Source organism: Pleurodeles waltl, chromosome 3_1 (genome assembly GCF_031143425.1).
Source record: "Pleurodeles waltl isolate 20211129_DDA chromosome 3_1, aPleWal1.hap1.20221129, whole genome shotgun sequence".
Classification (NCBI taxonomy): domain Eukaryota; kingdom Metazoa; phylum Chordata; class Amphibia; order Caudata; family Salamandridae; genus Pleurodeles; species Pleurodeles waltl.
This window is the reverse complement of record NC_090440.1, coordinates 1,526,548,414-1,526,572,883: the sequence shown is the minus strand read 5'-3', so window position 1 is coordinate 1,526,572,883 and position 24,470 is coordinate 1,526,548,414. Positions and strand designations below refer to the sequence as shown.

The window sequence follows — 24,470 nt, the reverse complement described above, 5'->3', positions numbered from 1 at the left end:
TCACCACGTCTTTAGGTCATACTTATTTTGGGTCTGAGGAAAGTCCCAAAGTAACACAGAACCTATGTTGCACTGGGACTTACTTCCAAAGCTCAAGCTCAGGTGGCAGTTGTGTCCAGTCTGAATTCGTTGTGTCAGGAGTGATAGCATGAACTCCTTGTGATACATAGAATTTGGTATTGCACTGATGATGTCAGGGCTAGTAAAACCAATGGGTCTTGTTGGTGAAACCTACTGGCTTTGGCAATGCTTTGTTTGTGTTAAACAGCTGCCATGAATGCACCCATCCGTAGCAGCAATCGTGGACTGGGTTTGATAAAGCATTTAAAAAACATTCAGAAACCACAAGCATGGATGGTTGTGCATCCCTGGTGGTCTTCTTTGAATATATTTATATTATTTAAACAAACTCACTGAAAGATGGCAATGGTCAATATGCACAAAGCCACAGTGTGATCCTTGAATAGGTTTGATAAAATAACGCAAACCCATGTCTAAGTGCTTGCTATGCATGGATGCACATGCACACTCACAGGTATCTATCTTGAAATGAGAAAAAACACCTTAGGATGAACTCCAGTTGACAGTGTGGCAAGTTTTAATAAAGAAAATGAAGCATTAGAGGTGAGGCATACTGGGGCAACAAGCAGAGAGGGGTGGGGAGAGCAAAGGAGGTACAGAGGAGAGGGACATTTAAAAAAAAAGAATGGGATAAGGAAGAGGAGGGCAGAGTGAAGAGGGTACAATACAGTTATCCCTGTATTATAAGTAATATGGAGAGAAAGGGGTGGGTCCAACTGAACAGGGAAGCAGCACACAGGTGAAAGAGAGCAAGAAAATACATGCCAATAGACAGCTAAAGCTACCTGTAGGAGATGCTTAATAAATGGGCTGCACATGCATCCAGTAGACCGAGCCGAGAACTGTAACCTGCCTGAAGGTTCTTCTATAGCTGTGTACTTTTGCGTGTTGGATCTGGTAAAGGCCATTTCAACTGTGCACTGCCATTTCTGCCCTCACTGTAGCACTTTTCAACTGCTGCCATGTAGTTGCCATGTGCTTCCTTAATCATGCTTCAACACTGATGGCAACTATTTTTCACTCCATCTTTAGTTGCTCTAAGATTGAAGTGATTAGTGGTATTCAGGGTTTGAAAAATCCACTGGACCACTGTCATTCTTATTAGATCAGGTGTAGCTATTTTTAATACTTACTTGCCCCTTCTGGTGAGTTAAAACTGAACAGGTGTTCTGTTCAGTTGAAAAGTGGAGGGGCAATAAAAGATGCCTTTAAATCTTGTTCTTATGTCATATTTGCTCTGTATTGACCGACAGAGGTCAAAAGTCAGTTTTTCTAACAATTAATTTTCCTTCTGACTGCAGAGTTCCAGGACTTTGTAAGGTGAACTGTGTGACCTGCTGCTTAGAATGTAAAATAAAAGGATATAGGGTGTCCATTTTTTCCTAACACACATCATTTAAATGACTAAGTCAATTGTGCAAACATTTCAAAATATATTTCAGTAGTTGTGAAAGCCCTTTTTTATATTTCTGTGTGATGAAAAAGTATTTTAATAAGATGAAAACAAATCAGAATACTTTACATGTTGATGTGCAAAGAATATGTTTTCTGAAACCCAATTTTCACAGACTGTTATTATACTATATAGTTTTATGAGTAAAGCTGCAAGTTAGAGAGAGGTTTCTGGATATTTCTTGGAAAGTTACTGTGTGTAGATGACAATATGTTACCACCTCATGGTTTAATAATATATTTATTAAAATTGAATGTTTAAATAAACTGAGAAATACTCCTGCCCTGATGGCAATGTTGTTAGTAGACTAAAAGAAGTCCTAGGTTATGTGGGCTAGACCTCAGGGGTATGTGGGCTAGATTCTTGCGATGCATGCAGCACACTTTAGTCTACTAAATCAATTGTACTGCTGAAATGCTGAGCTCACATATTTGAAGGTGCAATCATATGCGAGAATCAAGAAAAAGGTGACTCTGTAAACTATTTGCCTAGGATCACACAATTTGAGACCCGTTTACGGGTCAAGTACATTACAGTTAGGTTCATTCTTTAAGTTACTGGACCTGCAGGTCAAGTAAAATCTTTATGTTTCTTCAAGCCCTGTGGTATGTTTAAAGATCTATTTTTCAGTGATAATGGAAGGTGACCCAACTACTAAGTTAAGTTAGTAATTTATTAGCTCTTAGACTGCTACCTCACATGAAAACCCTAATACATCCAGACCAGAGTGGGCTTTTCCTGAACTGGAGCCACTCCCTTAACCTCTGTAGAATGTATCATATTTTATATCACCTGGAAATGCCTCTTCACCTGAATGCTGTTATAATGTCAGTGGACCTAGAAAAGGCAATGGGACTTCCTTTCTGACGTCATGCTTAAAATGGATCTGGGGGAGGGATGGGTGAAATGAATCCGGTTGCTTTACACAAGACCCACAGCTGGAGTGAAAACTAGTGGCACTATCGCCACTCAATATGGGATCTTCCAAGGCACCAGGCAGGGGTGCCCCTATCCCCCTCCTTTTTGCGCTGGCCGTCGAGCTGCTGGTGGGACTCTTCCCTGGAGACCCTGATGAGTCTAAGGTTCCCAGCTACCGTCTGCCCATAAGTCTCTAAAAGTACGTACCAGTGCCGGGAGGGTCAGAAATCGCCCTGTGGGGTAGATTGATTTGGGTAAGCAGATCATCTTAGACCTGAACGAGAGTTCAGGGAGTGCCTCCCGAGGAGATTGGAGAGAACACTTAGGCTGCTTTGACTAGTGATGATCATCAGACTTAAGGAATGAGATGGAGGGAGAGCGTGGACTCTGGAACCTTGCCTCAGATGTACAGGGAGACCCTGGGGCAGGACAGCCAAACCACCTTGGAAGTGCTTGTTTTCCTCATCACACCCAATCACCGACCTGCATGGACCACCCAAGGTGGGCGATTCTGGGTGCACCGTTCTTTCTCTGATTTTCCAGCAGCAAATTCAGGAGCATGTTTGTGCCCCAACCGAAAACTTTTATCTCGACAAAGGGGCCCATGGTAGCAGCCCAGTGGAATGAAGTGAATAAAAAGAGAATATTTCTTATCTTAGAAAAATGTACTGGCCAAGAAAATGGTATAGATAACTCGCCAAGGAGTCACACTTGTGATCAACGGGATTGGGAGAACACATGTCAAGCCAAATGGGCCAACAAGAGACTACATTCCAGTTGAGCACAGTCTGGCCAGTGTACTGTCCCAGAGGGATGTTGATGTGCCTCAGCACACTCGTGAAGTTGGTACACATAGCAGTAAGTGCTGTTGTGGACTGAGATCGAATCGTTTGTTGGCACAGAGATGCAAGGGCTTTGCAGTGTGAGCCGACAGTTTAATTTCAACCACTTAAATAGTTACATATTTTCTTGAACCAAAGCTAAGGCGTATGATTTATTTCAGAATCACCTTTTGGGAAGGGGATTGTGTCCACAGCCTGTGGTGGGGTTGCAAGACTGATAACACGATCCCACTCAGGATATGAGCAATTTGGTTTCGCCCTGGTGATAGCAACACTAGTCTAAATAAAAAGGCTGCAAGTGCATCCGTCAGTGGGTACTGAGAATCGTAACCTGTGGGAAGCCTATTTTATTGCAGTGCACTTGCTCCTGCAAGGCCTAACACTGCCTGAGGCAATTCTTTACACTGCACCATAACAAAGCTATGGCATGCCTCCAGCGATGTGAAGGCCATTATCTAGGACCATTCTCGTGAGACAGAGGCCTCCGGTAACCAGATTTTGAAAATCAAAAACGAGAGTGGTGGTCACAGACCTAAAGAGAGGACTACAACTTGGCAGCTAGGTTTCCATTCTGGTATTTTCTGTTTTATTATCACATTATGAATGCATGAATATTTTGTTTTTCGACCAGTATAGGGCTGCAAGTACCAGAATGCAGTTTGGATGAGCTACTTATCCCTAGCATGGGACAACTCAAGACCATTACAGTATTTGATTTTTTTTAAATGTTATAAAGCGCACTGTTACTCAATTAGGGTATCCCGGCCATAAACCACTGAGACATTGAAATGTTGATACCAGATTAAAAGAACCATGGGCCATATGTACGAAAGCTTTTTCCCATAGACACAGAATGGGTCAAATCCTTTCGTACATCTGGCCACATCTCTTCAAGTTCTTGAAGAAGATCGAGAGTCTTGAATAATTACTAAGGGAAGTTAGAAGAGAGTTCCAGAGTTTGGGGCCCAAAATTGAAAAAGACCGGCCACCCATTTGGGTGAGGCGAAACCTGGGGATTTTATTGAGGTTAAATGTGGGAAGGTCAGAAAGAAAGAGAAGTATTTCTTAAATACAAATGCAAAGCGCTGTTGGCTAAAAAGCCAGGAATATTGCGAGGCATACAAAATGGAGCCCTTTAGCAGCTACAAATACTGAGCCCAACAACATTAACATGCAACAAATAATATGAACAGAATATCGAGGGACAAATATCGAAAGGTAAATGCATATATGGAAGTATACATTTAGTATTCCAATTCCAAATATATTTTCCTTGAAGATATATATATATATCATCAAAGTACATGTATGTGGAGTTGAGTATAGAAAATCTATACTTACTTACCTTCCGATATTTTGGATTCTTTTTTTTTTCTTTGCTGTTTGCATACCTCAATAGTCTGAATTCGATATTGAGGGTGCAAATCTAGCTACACAACATGAGTACTCATGTGAATATTCTGTATTTCCAACAAACAGACATGGAAGAAAAATAGAGCATTAAGGACCTCCAACTGCTTAAGACTGGATGCAGACATGCATATGATTTTTTACACCATAGTGCTTTAAAAGCTGTATGCTGTGTGTTGTTTAAATAAATAAACAACTTAGGTTTGACTGTGAATAGAAAGCTAACCAATGAAGAAGAAATAAGAAGGACCACTGCAGGCTTCTTTAGCTTTCTACGGAGCGCCTGCTATGTCTATAAACACAGTTCAACAACAATAGAGGCGATTTTTTGCATACAGGCCACAATTCATACCGGCAGGTATGTGAGTACAAAACAAGACACCAAATGCACTTGTGCCCACAACTACAGTAAAACACAGTTATGTGCATGCGCAAACTAAGACAGGAGGTGTGGATCTCAATATGCATACAAAGGAGGAGCTGCAGTAAGCTATGTATATTTCCAGTAAGAAGCATTAACTGAGGTGGGAGGAAAGTATAATAAACTAAACAATTACTAGATGTCAGCCCAACAAATCATAAAAGTGAGTAAGATGCCTTGTGGAACTACTGTGTTGTATTATTTATAAATAGCACTTCACATCCCTGAGGAGGATCATGAATCGCTGTGATCTGCATCGAGCTTCTGGGTACATGGTTGAAGGGGGTGTTTGTTGAAGTCAGGCCAACCTGGGAGGGGTAGGGCAAGCTCCGTGCATGTGGAGACGTGCTTCAAACATGGTGCAGTGTCCGCACTGCTCATAGACTGGAGGCGTTGAGGAACAATGTGCCAATTGACAGAGCTCTGCATCCCCTTTTAGTTGAGAGTTAAAAGCAATATGCTTGGTAGAGCCAAGTTTCAATGCTCTCTGAAATTCGAGATGGTTCTTATCATTCCAAAAGGGAATGAGTTCCATACCTCACCAGTTTCAACTGACAACGAATATCTAGCAGTGCTAGATTTTTAGAAGGGAGGAACAATCGAGAGTGGAGCCAACTTTGATCCAAGAGCTCTTTTTTGGCAGTACTTACAGAGTTTGCGCTGAAGAGGAGGGGTTCGGAGCCATGGATGGTATGATGATCTTTGCTCGTTGATTTTAAAATGAAATAGCTTGCTCAGGCAGCCAGATTTGAGATTAGCTGACAGGTCAAATGTGAGTCCAGATAATAAAGTTAAGAAGTTGTTGTGCAGCTATGTTTTGGATCACCTGTAGCTTCCAATTCACAGATCCAAGGGACATAATGCTAGACTCGAGGGTAAGAGGCTGGTAGTGGCTTGTACCCTGATGTAGCCACCTTGTCATGTAATTTGATTCACTTGACATACCCAGGTTGGAAGGGACTGACAGTGTGCCAAGTTCTCTCAGCCACATGGAGGATGAGCGGTAGGTGGTCCATGTAGCGCTGGTTAGAATCCACATTTGTGATTTATTGAGCTTGAGGTGATTCATTAGTATCCAAAAGTCAACAGAAGGGGTACTTGCTGATTGCACAGGAATGAAGTTCAGATCAGTGCTCAGGTACGGTTTGCGTGTCATTGGTGCATAAATTGCAGAATTGTTGGTTAAAAGAGGAGAGGAGTAGTGATAGAGGGCTAAAGGAGGCATTAAAAAGCAAGTGGATGATGATTTATGAGGACCTCTTACCATTGAGTGAAAATTAGTAGAGCAGAAAAGGGGCATATATACTATAAGGCGCTACTAGAAAGGTAGGTTGCAATCAAGTGCGGGACAGTGCACGGTATTCCTATAAAATCAAGTCTCTGGAACTAGGGCGGGGATGCATATCAGTGGCAACAGGGTTTTCTTTTCTTACTTGTGAACGAAACTGCGTTTATGTTGAGTCAGCAAAAAATAGTTGTAAAAAGCTGAGATCACAAAAATCAAACACTGCCTCCACAGCAGATACCAAGGAAATGAGCTACCAGGGGCTTGGGCAGCGCATATATTTATAGCCAGTGTCATAAGATTCTAGAATCACGCCACGTTATAAGCGTTTTAGTTACTCTAGGTGGCAGGTCCAGGAAAGCGATCATGAAAAGCAGTGCGATTGTAAGCGCATGCCCTTCTATTGTAGCCAAACATGAAGCTCAACACTTTCATTCCTCTACATAACTAGCAATTTTTAAAAATAACATTTCAGAAGCCCTGCCTCCTTGAGAGGCGAGACGCTCTTGTTAGCTCATCTGAAGGACCTAATTATAAAATGGCTACTGCAGATTATATGGCTAAATGCTAGCACAGCTCTATTTGAACTCTATGACACTTCATATCTGTTTGCCTAGGAGACCATTGCTAACTTGGCTGATATATGGATTTTTTTGTATAGGTTTTATATAGGCAGGTTAGAAATAATCTGACAACAGACCATTTCATGTTACATATAAACAATTGTCATCAACAAACAGGCAAGAATAAGTAAAACCGGGCAACATAGCAGTAGTAGATACAGCATGACCGGACATGCAAGATACTAAGCCATGTGCCTCAGGTACTCCTTTAGTCTAGATTTGAAGACCTGCAGTGAGGGGCAGAGCATTTACACAGGGCAGAGCAATGAAATCCTGGTGACGTGGATAATGTTTAGAATGTGATGTTCTGAGAAGATGTCTTAATGTCCTCCTTAGGGTTCTAGTTTTTCTGGAATTTTCCATTTTTGTGTGCTAGGTAAAGGGGGGTTAAAGGTATGGCCTAGTGTGCGCAGACTGTTTTGTAAGTGAGATTAACCATTTGGGAGGGTTTGAAATGGGGGTGATTTTGTTGCATTTCCTCATGTAAGTAATCTGCCCAGTAGCTGAGTGTAGGATAACTCTTAGAGGGGTTAGGCAAGGTCGAAGCTGTAGATGTAGCTGAAATTTGGCTGCAACATTTGATGTCACATTGTTGATCTATATGTGGCCACATTGGCATTTTATTGTGTTGATTGATAAAAAGCTAACTGTAAAGTGGTGCACTGAAAGCCTAAATTGATGTGCATTCACTGAAGACTAATAATTGATGTATGTGGTATAGTTACTGTAACAAGGGTGTATTCATTTATATTGATTTCATATCGTTCCTTATGTTATTAGAGATGTAATTAGAGACCAGTACCGGTTTTCATTAAAATGATAATGAATTTCCTGACAGAAATGTTTTAAATCTCGTATACTAATGTTGAAAATTGTAGTTCCCCATTATACTTATTGACACGCATTAGCAAGTTATTTCACCTTGCAATGTACTGTATGTACTGGAACATGGAACATGGAATTGAATAAGATTTACTAATGAAACAAAGTACAATTACAATGTGTTTTGTTTAACATGAATAAAATGTGCCATTTAATTCTACTTGCTTTAGTTTAGCCATATTGATTTGCTAGGCCTCAGTCTTGCAGAATGTGGGAAAGCTGTTTTTCTTTTGCTAACGTGTTATTTCTTTCCAGATGTTGTTCCCATAGAATATTAGTTTGGAAACAGATATGCTGTTGTTTTACCCATAGCGAGCCTGAGAAAGTAACTTTGAAGATGGAACACAAGAGAGTAGAAAATGTGAAAACTGGCTCAGCTTACAATTTGCTTCAAAGTTGTACAGGAGAGCAAAGATGGATGATTTTCCATGACGGTCTTGGGAACTTGTCTTGATGTTGCAGATGCCTGTATTATGATGTGCTATGACTGAACAATGAAATCGTTCGATCCATATGGCATTACCCATGGACAAATCATCTTTCAATTTGTCCTTTAATTTATCATTTCTAGTTAGTTTCAGGAGGAGCATACCCTTGGACTTTGAGAGGTACAGACATTGCTGTCCTTACCCCGCACTTCCCCAATGCTTGCTAATTGACTTAGAATTTTTCCCGGACTCATGAGAAGACTTTGGACAGAACTTCTGAATGCTGACTTCTTCCTTTTTTTTATCTACTTTTGGCCAACTTTAGTTACCTTCATTTTGCCCTGTATGTCATTTTCCCAAATGCTTTTTGTACTTACGTTTAGTGGCCCAGCTGGTGTCAATTAGTGACATGCTGACTTGGAAGATTCCAAACTCTTTAGCTAAGCTATTTAGATGATCCCAGCTTGCACTAATGCTTAGACATGTTGGACAATGTCTATTTTCCGAGCATCAAGTTCTCTTATTGATATTTTGTAATACACTTATTGAAAGTTTAGTTTGCCTCATGTAAGTAATCCCATATTTGTTTCGTCACTTTCGTCACACGATGGTGATTCTGTATCTTTATAGTCTGATTTTGAGAATTGTCTATATTAACCGGAGCAATGGTTTGTGGTAAAACCTTTTAACTTTATTTCCGAGCTTGGCTATGTGGCCAAATTGGTCATGTTGTAACTTAATCTGAATTTAATGGTAATGGTTAATCTTTCTTACCTCCTCTCCTGGGTGAAAAGATCTGTTGGCGTCGTTTAGAGCATACCTGAAATGCTCCAGCACTGACCAGGCAGTAGAGAGTTATCATAATCATTTCAGGATATAACTGGAACCAGAACAGCAAATTTAAAGTCATGTTTAGGGATGAAGCACCTGGTGTTTCAGATTCCTCTAACCTGGAATCTAGCACTTTGCATGATCTCAGTGAAGAGAAGGTCAATACTGACCAAATTGATAGCCAGGAAGCCCACAGATTTAGAGAGATTTAGAGAGCTAGCTGAGATTGCAGTTTTACAGAAAATGAACAGGGCCTGTGAGTTAGTTGTTGTGTAGCCATTTTAGCTATAGCTCCATGCACGTTATTTTAGCATACTAGGCCTGCCGCTGTGCACTTTAACTCAGATATATTTTATTAAGCTTCGTTTATTATTTTAACAATAGCCACTTTTGCGGTCTTGTTTTATTTCTCTCTATCTAGCTGTTTTTGCCTAGGCCAGCACTACGTTCTTAAACATGATATTCTTGCTCACTCTGTGTTTCATTCAAGGCTGTAGTAAGATGGGTTGCCGGTAAACGTGGTACAAGTTTTGTCTCTGACATTCATAGAAAAACACACATCCTTACATAAGGAAATTTTCGCAGAACATCAGCTGTTTTATTATATAAACACTTTCCTGTCCCTTACACATTAGAGGGAGATTCCAGCCAGAGAACCACGACTGTATGCTGATTGCTGAACGCTTCGCTACAGCTGTTTATGCAGACTTCAGGCCTTTGCTCAGGTATGGGGGATGATGCCTTCCCAGGGGAACCTGAAGGGCAGAATTAGAGCTTAACATGCTGTGATCTATTAGAAGCCTAGGTAGGAATTAGTCTATCGACTCTAGTGACAACATGGTAGCGTCATTTCTATGCTTTACTCTCCTTGTCACAATTTTAATCTTGTCATTCTGTATCGTGCTGGTTATTGCAGTACATGCTTTGCTATCTAAGATGCAGTTGCTTCATTAAAACCTTATTGAAACATATACTGCCTCTGTTTGCCATTGTGTATGTGAGACTAATGTAACTGAAAGAAGCGGATGAGACCTGAGTGACCACGGTTTCCCTGAGAAATCAATTATGTCATGCGCTCGGCTGCTCAATCATCCTTGCCCTTGGGTAGAGATGAGGCATGGGTTAGCTGGAACAAAACCCGGATGAAGGGCAACAGGTGTCACCTGTAGTGGGTTAGACTCAGTCTCCCACACCGCAGGCGATTCTGCCACTCAAAATCCACTAGTCTCATTAGAATAATGAGAGCCTATGCGATATAGTGATCCATTTAGGAGGGAGAGATGGGGATCTGTTTGGGACAGCAGTGGGCACTCAACCTTTTGAGAGATCAATTTAAGCTTCTTCTGTGACATCCAGAAGCAGTGTCAGAGGTATTGGTGCTACCTTTCGACACAGCTCCTTATCATCAATGTACTAGTGGAATTCAGTACCTGCTTTGCAGAAAATCTCACCCAAGTGTTGACATACAGGTTGACTAGTTGCAGACCAGTACTGATCCTTGAGATGTGTGAGTATCTGGGTGGAGAGACACAGTGGATTAATACAACGTTCAACCATAAACACATCATCTACTCATTCATCTACCAATGCATTTAGCCATACAGGTATTCATCTCGACATGCACTCATTCAACCATTGTTTGCTTCCCCGATAGTCTCTGCATGTGGACACCGCATATGCAAATATTGAAAACACAGCCACACACAAAACTTGATTCTGGACTTAGTACTAGAGTCCAATGAATAGTCAGTACTGGATGATGGTTGTCTTCTTCTCCTAAAACTAGTGTCCCAACACGGGCTTCAAGTCAAAGGGGAACGGGGTCCCTAAGCCACTGCTTTTCTGAGGCTTCTTAAAACAGTTCTCTACTTTTTATAGAGTGTTGCAACAAGGTAAACATTTGAATGCTGTGGGCAAATGCTGTTTGTAATTGAGCAATCGGCTAGGGTCTCACAGCCCGATCCTGGGGTCCTTGCCCTGCCTGACACGCACTACCCTTCCTCAGGCATTGACTCACCAGTCTTGGTGCCATCTCTTGGGACCTCCCATGATGCTGAACCCGGCGCATCCCAGGCCTTAAGCCCGACACAAAGAGGCTGACGTGTTACCTTCACATTGAACAACCAGCCTCATTGTGGATCCTCCTGGCAGCTCAGAGGTTGTGTATACCCCCTCCTGCCCCATGCTTTAAATCTGGCACCACCTTGACACTATCTCAGTGCCCTGCTTCCCCCCTGAGAAACCCACTTGCTGTAATACCCCCATGATCCTCTGGTATCTTACACTGTGCGCTGTGTGCTCTCCACCATCCTAAATCTGCCACACCCTAACCATTTGCATGAAGAACTCTCCACCCCTTCCCACCCTATGATCCACAATCCTCCACCCCTTGTGCACCTCTGCCCCCTGGATAACGGTAATCATTTTGGCCTTAGGACATTGAAAAGATGTTCCCCAAGCTTCACTAACATACATTCCAGGCACAGAGAGGGCAGCACCAATGCAAGCTTCCTGCACACAAGGACAGCAGCAATGAAGTCTCCCCACGCTCACAGAAGAGGTGTGACATAAGCAGAAGCAGTGGAAAGCTTTGCAGTGTGTGCAAAATAACAGTTGCTGCTGCCACCCATTTGCAACTTCTTATAAGTATTATTCAAGTCTGCCCACCTGATCTTTTCAATCAATATACAACTGGGCACACACCTGGCATAGCTAAAACTGTTTTTGATTCTGCTTGATAACAATAACTAAGTTAAAGTCTTTATAACAAAAATGTTTTTTGCATGTTTTTCTACTCCAAAGTTACTGAAAAACTATTAGCAAATGAGGCAAATTTACAGTACTCCTACCCCTTAAACCGCAACATTTTATATAAATTGGTCTATTCTCGAGAAGTCATCAATGAATGCACGTACGTGGCATTTCTAAAATGTAACTGCTGGGGAGTGGAAACCATGCCTGAGTACCTTGAGGAGAAAACAACCATAAAAACTTACACTGCATGACTGCATGGACTTCATAGACAGGAGTGAGGGAGAGCGCACTTCCTCTCAGAGAGCTGCATGTCACTCGTAGGCCGGCTAAATTCTCGAGTTGCAGCATTTCGGACAGAGTGTAAAGGTTCTCCCCCTCAAATGCATAAAACTCTCCTTGGATAGTCAGTGGTATCTTGAAGCAAACGTTCCCATGATCCTCTTTGGTGATACACTTTGCATATTGCGAATCGCTGGACAGACCTCTCCAAAAGATAGCCTGGAAAGCTTTGATGTTGTGTTTGTTAACGCTGAAATCAACTACAGAAGCAAATGCGGATGGCTGGCGGTCTTTGCCACTAGACAAAGCTCTGGAAACTTCTCCAATGGATGAATAAGTCTTGTCCGGGAGGAGTCTAAAATGACCTGCAAAATATGAATGACGTGAGTCAGTTAGTTTAGGAGTCAGACTACAGCAGCAAATGCAAAAGAGTCCACACATGTCCCTAGTCCCATTCACTCAACACAAATGTAATCTCCTTTTCACCAGTTTATTTGCTCCTGACCGTATTCAAAGTATTTGTGCGCTCTCAAATGGCTATGTGTTTCAAAAAACACAAACACTATTTACTTGTGCATCACATGCTACAGCACATCATTCTCAATGCAAAAGTGCAACACGTGCATGTCACAAATTGCAGTCCATGCGCACCATGCATTTTGGGTGTGTACAAATTGCACTGACTGTGAAGCTTGAATCCACTTGTACAAACATTTCTTACAGCCCCCATCCACCCTTCATCCCTCCGATGGGTCGTTCTAAGCCTGGGAAGAAAATCCATAAATTGTACTATCGCCTGAGTCACCAACTCCATTCAAATCTCTGTTCACGCTCTTCTCCTGGCCAGTGTATCAGGGTTAAAGTCAGGGAAGAACAAAAGGCCAGCGGCACAATTTTCTTAGTTTGCCTGCCCTTAAGACTCCATCTCTCCAACAGCAGCTCTACCATCAGAGTTCTCCTGTTTCCTCACTCCTAGATGTTGGGTATTTCCTGAACTGTTGCCACATCTGAAACAGAGAGGAAAGCCCAGCACCATGAGCACCATTCCCTCTCTGCAATTTGTCCAAGATTTCGATCCTTGAATTCATTTCTGAGACTGAACAGTGAACATTGTCTAAAGGCCATCAGGTCCCCTATACTCAGCCTTCTACTCGTGTTTCTCCATGGCCTATAGTCAGTTCACCTATACTCCGGCTGCACAACATTCAAGATCACTGCAAATGTACTTCACCCAGGGCCAGGAGACGCAGCGCCCTCCTACATTGTAATAATTGTGGGCTGATCTTTGCCCCCTGGGGCTAGCCCTCCAGGGCCATGATTGTAATAACAGCTTCTGTCTTCTCTTGTCTCCTGGAGCAACCACAACAGGACTTTGCAGCGCTGAGAGAAAAACAATACATCGCCTGTGTCCTCCCAACAATTCAGGAAGGCATGGTACTTCCTCCAGTCATTTCTCACCTCCAGTGTAGGGAGCTGCAGTGTATGCTGGATTGACACCTCCAGTGCAGGAAATTAATGTTCCTGAGAGTGACCTCCACAGGCCAGGACAGCCAAGGGGAAGGAAGCAACAACGATTGTAATCTTAATTTCAGCAAAAAGGAAAGTTGCATGAAAGAACCTTCTCCTACTTCATTCGTGGCACCAAGTATACATAGCGGACCCTCAAACCCAACTCTTCAGTACACCTCTGTGTTGCTCTTTTACAAGGACTGCTACACTGCTGCCCTGCTGCCTGCTCCCCTACTTTCTGAGAAGGAAGACTGGACTTGCACCCTTCATCCTAGGCTGAAGTGACCCTAAGGGCCAGCTCAATGACCTCCTGTACTGAGTTACAGGGAAATAAGAAGCCCCAGAAGCCTCCCTACATCTGCCCAGCTGACCTGGTGCCTGGACCTGCAACTGGAACTTCCTGAGCCCTGCAGGCCTCTGCTGGCGTGAGTTCCTGATCCCAAAGAGGTGCTTCACCCTGACAAGATTTGTGGTTGCTGCTCGAGTAGGGTTTCACCCCCTCAAACAGTAACCCGATTTCTTACAGTATGCAAATGCAATGAGTTATTATTTGTTTTCCTTTGAGCACAAACAGAAGCTGCACACATGTAGAGCAATTTACTGAGTTACTTGTTATCTTGTTGTCTGCAGAATAGGGCATTGTGTTCTATAATTCACAGACGTCCTTCTGTTCTTTCTTCTGAAAGGCAAGTTACGTACAAACATAGCTATGCAAATACACGATTTTATCTTACTTTCTGCAAACAGTGAAGTTGCCTGAAAGTACAGCAAAGCATGAGAGAACTTGTGAGGTTACTCTTTGTAGAAATGGAAGTGTGCTTTAAATACACTGATGCATTGTGGTGTTTGTAATTCTACATTATCTGTTGTGCAGAAAGGTGAGTTGCACACAAAGGAATGTAGGTGCCATTTATCTTACTTTGTGCAAAAATGAAAACCCCGTGTAAGTGCATCCGCGCATTGAGGTTAAGGTTAATGTTTTCCGAAAGGGAAGTTGAGTGCAACTGTAACAGTTAATTCACGTGTGAGTTCCCTTTCTGTGGAAAGTGGAGTCGTGACATACAACAGTACCTTGGTACAACCGTGCAGTCACACGAATAGAATAGAGAAGAAACATTTTTTTACCTTGTTTTTTTCATTATGATATTGTCCTCTCTTAGTCAGAAAACTGTGCCATGATAAGCCACTTCCATGTCTTTATTAACATCCAAGTCCGCACTCGTAACATAGTGCTGAAGTTTTGGCTCTGTTAGGGGTCTGCAGTGATCACACTGTTGGTGCTAGACAGGCCAAACAAACACCTTCAGGGGCGTAGGAGACACTACATTTCTGCGGGGACAGGGACGGCCCTGGGGACTCTCCACTGGAGCCATACAAAGTACTTATGGTCTGCAAGCCGCAGCATTGATAACATACAACTGCATTGTTCTAAAGTGAAAAAGTGAAATAACAGTAAAGGCTGGCATGTAATCAAAGATTGCGAGTATCCTTTATTGTTTTTTACATTCTGCAAAGTAAATAGAAAATAAGTGAAAAAACATGAACCTTGCATCTTCATGCGCCAAGCAAAAAATGGTTGTAGGGGACAAAATAAAAGAGAAACAACATTTTCTTACCGACATTCCTAAACCTCAAAATGCAAATGGGCTAATCAGAAACCATTCTTTCTTTCCGCAGTCTCCTTCTGCCCTTATCCCCTTAACAGAATAGAATGAAAGTGCTTAGAAACAGTGCTATAAAAGAACCCTTGACCGTGCCTCCGGTTGGCAATTCCCTTGGCTAAAAGACAGTACCACTCAGCACTAGATGTAGTCCTGTGTGTACATTTAGCCATAAAACTGGGTTTCTTATCTAATCACAGTTTTTTCCATTTTCAATAAAGTTTTGTAAGACAGTGTTTTTTTTGCAGTTTTATAAACCGAAAACTTACTCGAAGGTATTGGAGTGCCTTACATAAGCACCAGTTAGTTACATTACAAATGGACACATTTATTTTTTTAGGCACAGGGAGATTAAGTGATTCACCCAGAAACACAGGATTTTGAGCCAACGCCAAGACTTGAACCTGCTTCCCTAGCTCCAAAGTCAGTAGCTCTGGCTGATACACTTCATCCTCTCCCTGACTGCCCTAACTGTCCACTTCAAGCAAAAATCACAATCCTTGTCAGGGTCAGGGACAATACTTGAGTCCTCAAAGTCCCTAAATTAGCCTGAGCCCAATCCAATGGTAGATACATAGAAGACAGGTCATATAGCTCCAAAAAGCTTCAAGCATCAGTGATAGTCAATGCTTGCGATTGACCTGGACCTAAGCACAATTTAAAGCTGACCACAATGGAGCACAGGTCAGATTCACCAACCACATTTGTTCTTTATCAAAGACTGTACCTTCTGGCTTTAGGCCCATATTTATACTTTTTGACGCAAAACTGTGCCGGTGCAGTTTTGCGTCAAAAATAATACCGCCGGCTAACGGCATTTTGTTGCGCCGTGCGGGCGTCATATTTATACTTTGACGCACGGCGGCACAAACAACAGGTGGGAGTCAATATTTTTGACGCACACCGCGGCGTCAAGTCGTAAAGGAAAACGACATTAACGCGGCGAAAATGACAGTGGGTCGATTTACGACACCGCAAACCGGATATGCACTGGTTTTTTTTACGCAATAGCATAAAAAAATACAGCGAACACAGCCATTTCACCAGAGGAGAGCCAAAATGGATCCCAGACGCCACTACAGACCCCAGGAAGATGACAGCAGACGAGGAACCAGCCAGGAGGATCCACACAAGAACCAGGACACTTTTAAGAAGAAAATAAAGTGTCGCTTTAGTGCAGAGGAGCAGGAAATTCTGGTTAAAGAGGTGATGGAACACCAGCACCAACTGTTTGTCACATCAAAGTTGCCAATCAGTAGGAGAGAGGCTATATGGCAACAAATTGTCGACAAGATTAACAGTGTGGCTGAAGTACGCAGAACAGTCATCAAGTGCAAGAAACGCTGGCATGACTGCAAACGCAGGACCAAGGAAAAGATGGCAAGGAACAGGAAGGCAGCACTGCAGACTGGAGGTGGGAGTCCAGCACATCAGGAGGCCCTGGACCACATGGAGGAGATGGTCGCAGCCGTCATCCCTGAGGAGATCGTCACAGGACAGGACTCCTTTCCCACCTGCTTTTTGCTAATGCTATTGAACTTTTGGCGGCGGTGAGCCAGAGTGCGGGGGGCAGAGGCATCCCTTTATTGGACAGGGTGCATATTATATCACTTTGCAGGAACAAGATATTATCGCATATCTGCAGTGGGACATTTGATTTAGGGTCAACCATGCACCTTCTGTCTGAGTTTGGAGGGGTCTCTGGGCTTAAGACAAATACTACTAAGTCTTATGTCTTCTCATTAGCTGGGATGGGCAGGAAACGGACCTAACTGGAATCGTAATACAGTAGGCCTCTCATACCTTTAATTATTTGGGGTAAATATCATTGGCCAATGGATCTGAGAAAACGTAACTCGGGAGTCGCATTAAGGGCAACTAAAGGATCAGTGGCATTTTGGCACTCCCTTTGCCTGATGATTTTGGCAAGGAATTACTCGTGCCAAGATAGTGGTCCTGCCCAGGCTGCTAAACTTCTTATTAACCTATGGTTAGTGACCATACCAAGTGGGTTTGATAGAAACTCACCTTTGACCACTAGTATGGAACAGAGAGAGGCAGAGGTTTGCGCTGGAGACGAATAAACACACAATTTTGGATGGGGTCTTTAGTGTTCCAGACCTAGGGCCGGATTTAGATCTCGTCGGAGGGGTTACTCCATCGCAAGAGTGACGGATACCCCGTCCGACGAAACATAAACACCAAAGAAAACAATGGTATTTAGATTTCGGTGGATAGGATATCCGTTACCGTTGCAACAGGGTAACCCCTCCACCAAGATCTAAATCAGGCCGTTAGAGTTACCTAGCAGCCCAATTGCAGAGCATAGCAAAGGTGGACTGATTATCTGAACATTGAGGAACTGGGGGATTTGAAGTAAGAACTACACCAGGGTACTCTGCTTACGGTTCTAATGCGGAAGTACACCAAAACCCTTAGGCTCCGTTTATTGCTTTTGCTACCATTGAAATTTTGGAAACAATGAATTGCAAGGACATCTGGACAACACTGTATGCTTTGCCCCTGATTGGCCCCCTGTTTTTTCACTGCAGAGCAATTAACCACTGGACTGAGGCGGGGATACTCATGGTGGGGGAATGCTACGCCACTGGAGAAAATATCTCCCTGGAGACATCTATGGACAAAAATGGCTTGGACCCTAGTCCATTTTTTTTAACTATGATGCGCTGAGATGAACATTTGAGGGACTTTGAGGCACAGAACTAGCCAAAATGCCTCAGCATGCATTACGTCAGCACCCATGATGGTAGGGCATAGTAGGCACATGGTTGCATGTCTCTTTACAGCACTTAATGGAAAGTTTAGGAAGGATCTTGACTAATCCAGAGAAAGAAGAGAGATAAGTATAGGCCACAAGATAAAGGACAAGGAATGGAAGACCCTACTAGCATAAGCTCAAAACTGTTGAGAAACACCAGGCTGAAGTATATAGAATTTAATTTTCTAAACCAGTCATACCTCTTCTCCATGAAAACCGGTGAGATATTTGAAGGGTCCCCTAGGCCTTGTGACAGATGACGGTCTGTATATGCAAATTGTTTCCATATGGAGTGGCATTATATCCAAATTAGCAAATAATGGGCTCAAATAACACAGCATTTAGGCAGCCTCTATATAGAGTGATTAAGTGTATGCCACAATTGTGTTTAATAGGTGGATTTGCTTGTCCCCAACTTAAATAAATGGGTAATAGACTATTAGACTTGGCAATCGCATTGGCCAAACGACTAGTGGCAGTCACATGGAAAACTAATCTTGGCCCAACATTTGCAAGATGGGAAAGGGATGTCGAAGTTTGGGATAGGGTAGATGAATAGGCACTGAGGAGAAAGATGGCATGTGGGGTGTGTAGGTGCCCATAGTCAGATATGTGGTGTGGAGTGTTGCAGAGTTTTGTTGAATATAGGCCTGTGAAAGGACCACTACAGGAGGACACAGAAGCAGATTGGTTGCGTAACACAGCATGACACACTCTATTGTAATAAAATATAATATTTGTTTGCATTGACAAAGTGGTGCCCTACGTTGCAGGAACAAACTTAAAGGACTGATGGGTTTCTACCAGCCGTGCAGCAAAGTTAATCCATAATCATTAGATTCAGTAAAAAAAATATTAATTGATTGAATAGTTTTGCTAAGTTATTTTTTGTGTTTATACGTTAGACTGGAGCTTTCTGAAGACATGTACCTCATAACTACAAAAACACATGTATACATGTGTGTAACTGCATTGTTGCTTACAAGTGGGATGTAAAGCGAGATGTAAACAGAAAACAATAATAAAATAAGTTAAAAAAAAATTATATATTGGTTCCTTGATGTTGCTTGATAGCGATTTTCACAATACAATGTGCCAGTTCTTTGAAACTGCTGTTTCCCTGGAAGACAAATATAAACATAGATCTACATGATAGGATATTTAAATGTAAGTCGTGACAAACAGCTATTCACTGCTTAACAGCATTCAACCTTTGACCGTCTTTGAAATGCAGAAAGAAACAGGAACCTCACTGCCTTACCTATTCTCCTGCTAAAGCTTTGCAGGCTACCTGGGGCTGCAGCAGCACCTGCCCCACCCCTAGTTATAAAAGCCACTGAAAAGCTGCAGGCGTCCCAACGGATGGCACTTTCATCCTCTTTGTCTGTGTGAAGGTCAACTTCGAGGCGTCAGATGGGGTATGGCTGAGAAGTCCCTGTGGGATGATTTTTCTGTCCGCCCCCCAACCTTGACCGTGTGTCCCTCCATACTCCAAAATCTGGGGGACGGGGATAAATCCCCTGCATCGTCCACACTTCCTACACCCATGAAGACCTCTACTATAACATCAGCTCTGTGGCACTGTGCAGTTGTGAGAGTTGTAGGTGGGTATTGAGAACTAAGGAAGCTCCCACTTTGACAGGCTGCATCCCACACCGCAGAAAGAGCTATAGCTAGAACTGGTTATGGCACCTGTGTGACAGTCAAACACCCTCTTGAGTTTTACATGCCAGAGGATATTTGGAAGAGTCATCAATGTGGGTAACACAAACAAAATAAGAGCTCACAAACTCTTACTAAGTTTGCCTGTTTGAATTCTGTGTTCTAAATATTTAGGGGCATATTTTTAAAAAAATTGTGTCACCCTTGCGCCATGCAACAAGGTGCAAGAACAATGTAACTCTTAAATTAGAACTATCAAGCCACGCAAGGTTGCCTTGTGTGGCCTTGCGTGGCTTGATAAATCTAGAGTAATGCAACACAGTGCAAATCACTGGGTTGAGTTACTCTACCCTGGGAAGGTGTTTCACGGGTGAAGTGTGGGTGTTCACACGCATCCACTCATGGATTTTGACCAGGGGCGTAGCTAGATCAGTATGATTGGGGGGATGAACTTCAGCTCCCAACAATCATGCTGGGACTTCTTGTTAAACTTATTATATGAGAAGCAGGGCATGAGGGGAGCTGAATGGGCACTGTAAATAGAGAGGAGGGTGGATTGTTAGGGGTACCTAAAAAAAACATCATTTTTCAAACTAATCAACATTATAGCAGACCTTCAAAACGTAGGAGAGAGTGTATGGCAGTTTTTGCCAGTGTAGGCATGTAAAAATTACAGGTGAAATTCGACAGGCACTTCACATTATCCTGCTGAAAGCACTTATACCCAACTATTTACAAAAGAATACATTTTTTAGGGGGTGGTTAACACCACAAACACCCTGCCTGGCGCTATGCCCCTGATTTTGGGGCATTCCCAGATTTATCATTACTGGCAGACTTGGAAATGTGTCAAAATGCTACACCTGCATTCTGCAGCACACATAGAAAGAGGAAAATGCCTCAGAGGATTGTTTTTGTATAGGAAGGTGTTCCTTCCTGCACAAAAACAATCCTGCTTATGTTGCCTGCATTGGCGCTAGGCAGCACATTTTGTGTCAGCGCAGGAAAAAGACAGGAATGCGGAGTAATAAGTTAAGTACGGCACATTCTTGCACTTTCTCTATCACATAGCGCAGCAAGGTGTTGCTGCACTGCTCTTTGTGAGTTTTTAACAAATATGCCTCTTAATGTTAAACCATGAGGCTTCCTTTGAGGCGCAGGCACCTGGTGGTGGTATATTGGTGTGAATGGCGCCGGCGCCTACACTCACATAGCTCTTGTGTGACAGAAAATCGATGCAGCAAGGCACTCTCATAACTAACTCCTGCCCAGGAGGAAGTGGTGGTTTGTTGAAGTGGTGTGTCCTTAAGAGCACACTGCAAAGAAACACTTGCGATGTTGCTACACTTCCTGTACCCGTAGCCTCATTTGAGAACGGTTCAGAATCAAAGTTACTGGTGTGGATGCTACATAAACACATCTTTCCGTTTATTTTGTTTATTGGCTGATTATAAAGTTTCATCATACATATTATTTTAGAAGCAGAACCTAGAAAGTGTTAAATAAGCGAAACATCGCTTCAAAGCCCAGGGGCACACAGTAAAAATGCTTTGTGCCACGGTAGTCAGCAGGTGTTTTCACAAGGGATTTTCGTGTCTTGTGGTCGTGATTAACTCAAGCATTCAATCTATGCAGAGTTCACATGAACTCCAGCGAGTTATGTCAGAGAGAGGTTACACTTTCCCCAGTGTTACTAGTGAACTTGCCTTCCTACTAAAATAGCATTTTTTTTTATATTCAGTTGTTTTCATCGGGATAAATATTTTTCCTGTTAAGCTAATGTTTATGTTTTTTCGTTTCTGATGGCTGACTAGTATGGTGCTAATCTTTTCTTTTCAAATAAGGGGTCAGATGTATTCATTTTATCGCAACGGAAAAGCAGCAACTAAAGTTGCTGCTCTGCGTTGCACAAGGGGAAAAAAGCAGCGCTAGCTGTATTTATTAAAAGTAGCCTACTGTTGCTGACACGTGACTTCTGCACCTGCGCACAAAAAGGCTGCCTGGCACCACGCACAACCTTTGCACCACGGTGAAGGGGTGTGTGCAGGTTGTCTAGCATAGGGTTAGTAATGGTTTCAGTACAAAATCCTATGTGTAGGTTAATACTAATACATTTCACACATTGGTCGTGTGATGTTCAGTGCGCATTCAAACAATGTATGAAATGTTTGGAGAAATAAAGGGCCAGATGTGTCAAGCTCCTGGTTTGCATTTCTTAAATAGCAAATTTTAAAAAATTGCTATTTAAGAAATGCAAAATGGGATGTATGAAATTTGCGAGTCGGTAAAAGCGATTTCTTAAAATTCGCAATCGCTATTACCGAATCGCAATTAGGGAATGGGACTCCATTCATCCCGTAGGTGCAAATGGTTTTGCATTTTCCAACTTGCGAATTCCATTTAGGAATTTGCAAATTGGGTAATGCAAACCCCTGGGTGCTGGGGGCCTAAGGCCCCCTCTGATGCACCCCAAAAAAATATTTGCGGACATGTGAAGCATACACATGTCCTAGGGGGGCATGTGTGCGCTACATGTCATTTTTAGAAATGCATTTATAATGCATTTTTAAAAAATGCACATGCTTACCACCAAATTGGATTTGGTGGTAATTGCATTTCCTAAATGCCCAATTCGCATTTAGGAAATGCTTGATACATGAGCTTTGGAAATCGCAAATAGGAATTCCCTATTTGCGATTTCCTATTTAGAGAATTGTAGTGAATCCTAGTTTATTTTAATGGGATAACAGGAGTTAGCTTAGCCGTAGGCTTGTAAACTCGTGCCCCCATCACCCAGTGACTTTTAACCTACTTAGCTTGCTCTGTCTTAGTCCATTTAATTATTTATTTCCGTTAAGATGGCGGCCTTGTTTATAGTTAGGCCACTTGTTATCAGTGTCACTGCGCTAAGGCGTCAAGATCAAGCACGAAAGACAAACATACAGTAGGCATTCACACTTAGGGATTTTCCCTCTCCATACTTTCAAGGGATTGTTGATATTAATTGCCGTCCCAAGCATGCCTGTTATCTATTGTTTTGAATAACACTTATGTCAGGGGACCTTGTAGATCTGTATAAATATAACACACTTTTAGACAGATAATCAGAGGGATTCCGACCAGAGGGCATCACCATCATCGCTGATACCAATGCTGCAGTCATCTTGACGCTGACCCAGTCTTCGTGTCCCTGCAGAGTCTGAGATAGAGACCTCATTCCAAGGTAACGAGGGTTGGGGGCTCCTCTCATGGACACGGCTTTGGCAGATTAGGTTTAACGAACCCAGCTCTCCTTTTAGGTAGGAGGTTATACCTATTCTCCTTAGGGTATTAGGGCTTATTCCATCTTATACATATACCTATATTTCTCTCATATATTGCACAATGGTGGGGGTCTTTATAACAATGACTTTCTTCTTCACAATACTATTGCTTGGTATATTCATTATCCTAATCATTGCAGTTCATGCAACTTATCGCAAATTGCAGTTATGTTGAATAAAAACTATTATAACTTCACTGCATCTGTGTTATTTCCTTTGTTTGTATGAGACATAATAAATCTGTGAGAAAAGGGTAATTTCCGTTTAACCACGACAGCCCTGAGAGATCTTACTTTGAATCCATACGTAAGCGACTGCTACAAATCACCTTTTACTATTGTGTTTCTGGTGAGGTACTGCTAGTAAGCCGGTAAGGTTTGGACAACAGTTACAACTAGTTGTAGGAAGAAACTTAGGGCCTGATTCTAACTTTGGAGGACGGTGTTAAACCGTCCCAAAAGTGGCGGATATACCACCTACCGTATTACGAGTTCCATAGGATATAATGGACTCGTAATACGGTAGGTGGTATATCCGCCACTTTTGGGACGGTTTAACACCGTCCTCCAAAGTTAGAATCAGGCCCTTAGTCACCTACAAACGAAAGTACTGTCATCCTGAGACCAGCAGTCTTGCTCAGAGCAAGAGTCCAAACTACGACATGGCGCCACCAACGATGGTGTTTAGGCACTAATTTACGGATACCCTGACTATCACTGTCTCACAGACAACAGGTACCCTCAGTACCATTATACGGAGACGTCTGTGGTCTTTGGGAGAATCCTCCTCAGCCAAATAGGTAACACCTAATTAGGCTGTAGGTTGTTCGAGCTCGAACTCACAAAAGGAAAAAAAGTCCCCTACTTTTTGGTGTTCCGTTTCTCTAAACAACTATGGCTAATACCATAGACATTCCTGCAAATGCTAGACATGCACTTACACAACATTTATTAGCGCATGGCCTTACAGAAGAGGGCGGGGAAGTTACTCTGATTATAGAAGCGACTGAAGCCTACCAAACAGAAACATTTTACTGTTGGGCTGCCTTTCCTGAGGCTGACCAACGAACGCACACATTTCACACATATGACATTGCGGACGTACCCGTAAGATACGAAACATACCAGTATCATGAAATATCGCTCATATATCAAGAGCATCAGAACTGGTTTGAAGGCGCCCTACCACATGTACTACGACGGGTGAGGCTAGGTCCTTTAAGTAATGAAGTGCCTACATGGCCCATGTTTTCCACATATACACCTCACCCAGGCATACAGACTATGCCGATTGTAGATTTAAGAATATTATATAATGAATTAGTGGCAT

General features: G+C 42.5%; 1 protein-coding gene across 1 annotated transcript in view; it reads right to left on the bottom strand.

Moving 5' to 3' along the window:
* Positions 1-24,470, bottom strand: part of THEMIS2 (thymocyte selection associated family member 2) — a 263,194-nt gene that overhangs the window by 86,068 nt on the left and 152,656 nt on the right. Inside the window, exon 3 of the mRNA XM_069225106.1 lies at positions 12,171-12,572. Coding sequence (XP_069081207.1) covers positions 12,171-12,572 — 402 coding nt within the window. The remainder of the gene's footprint in view (positions 1-12,170; positions 12,573-24,470) is intronic.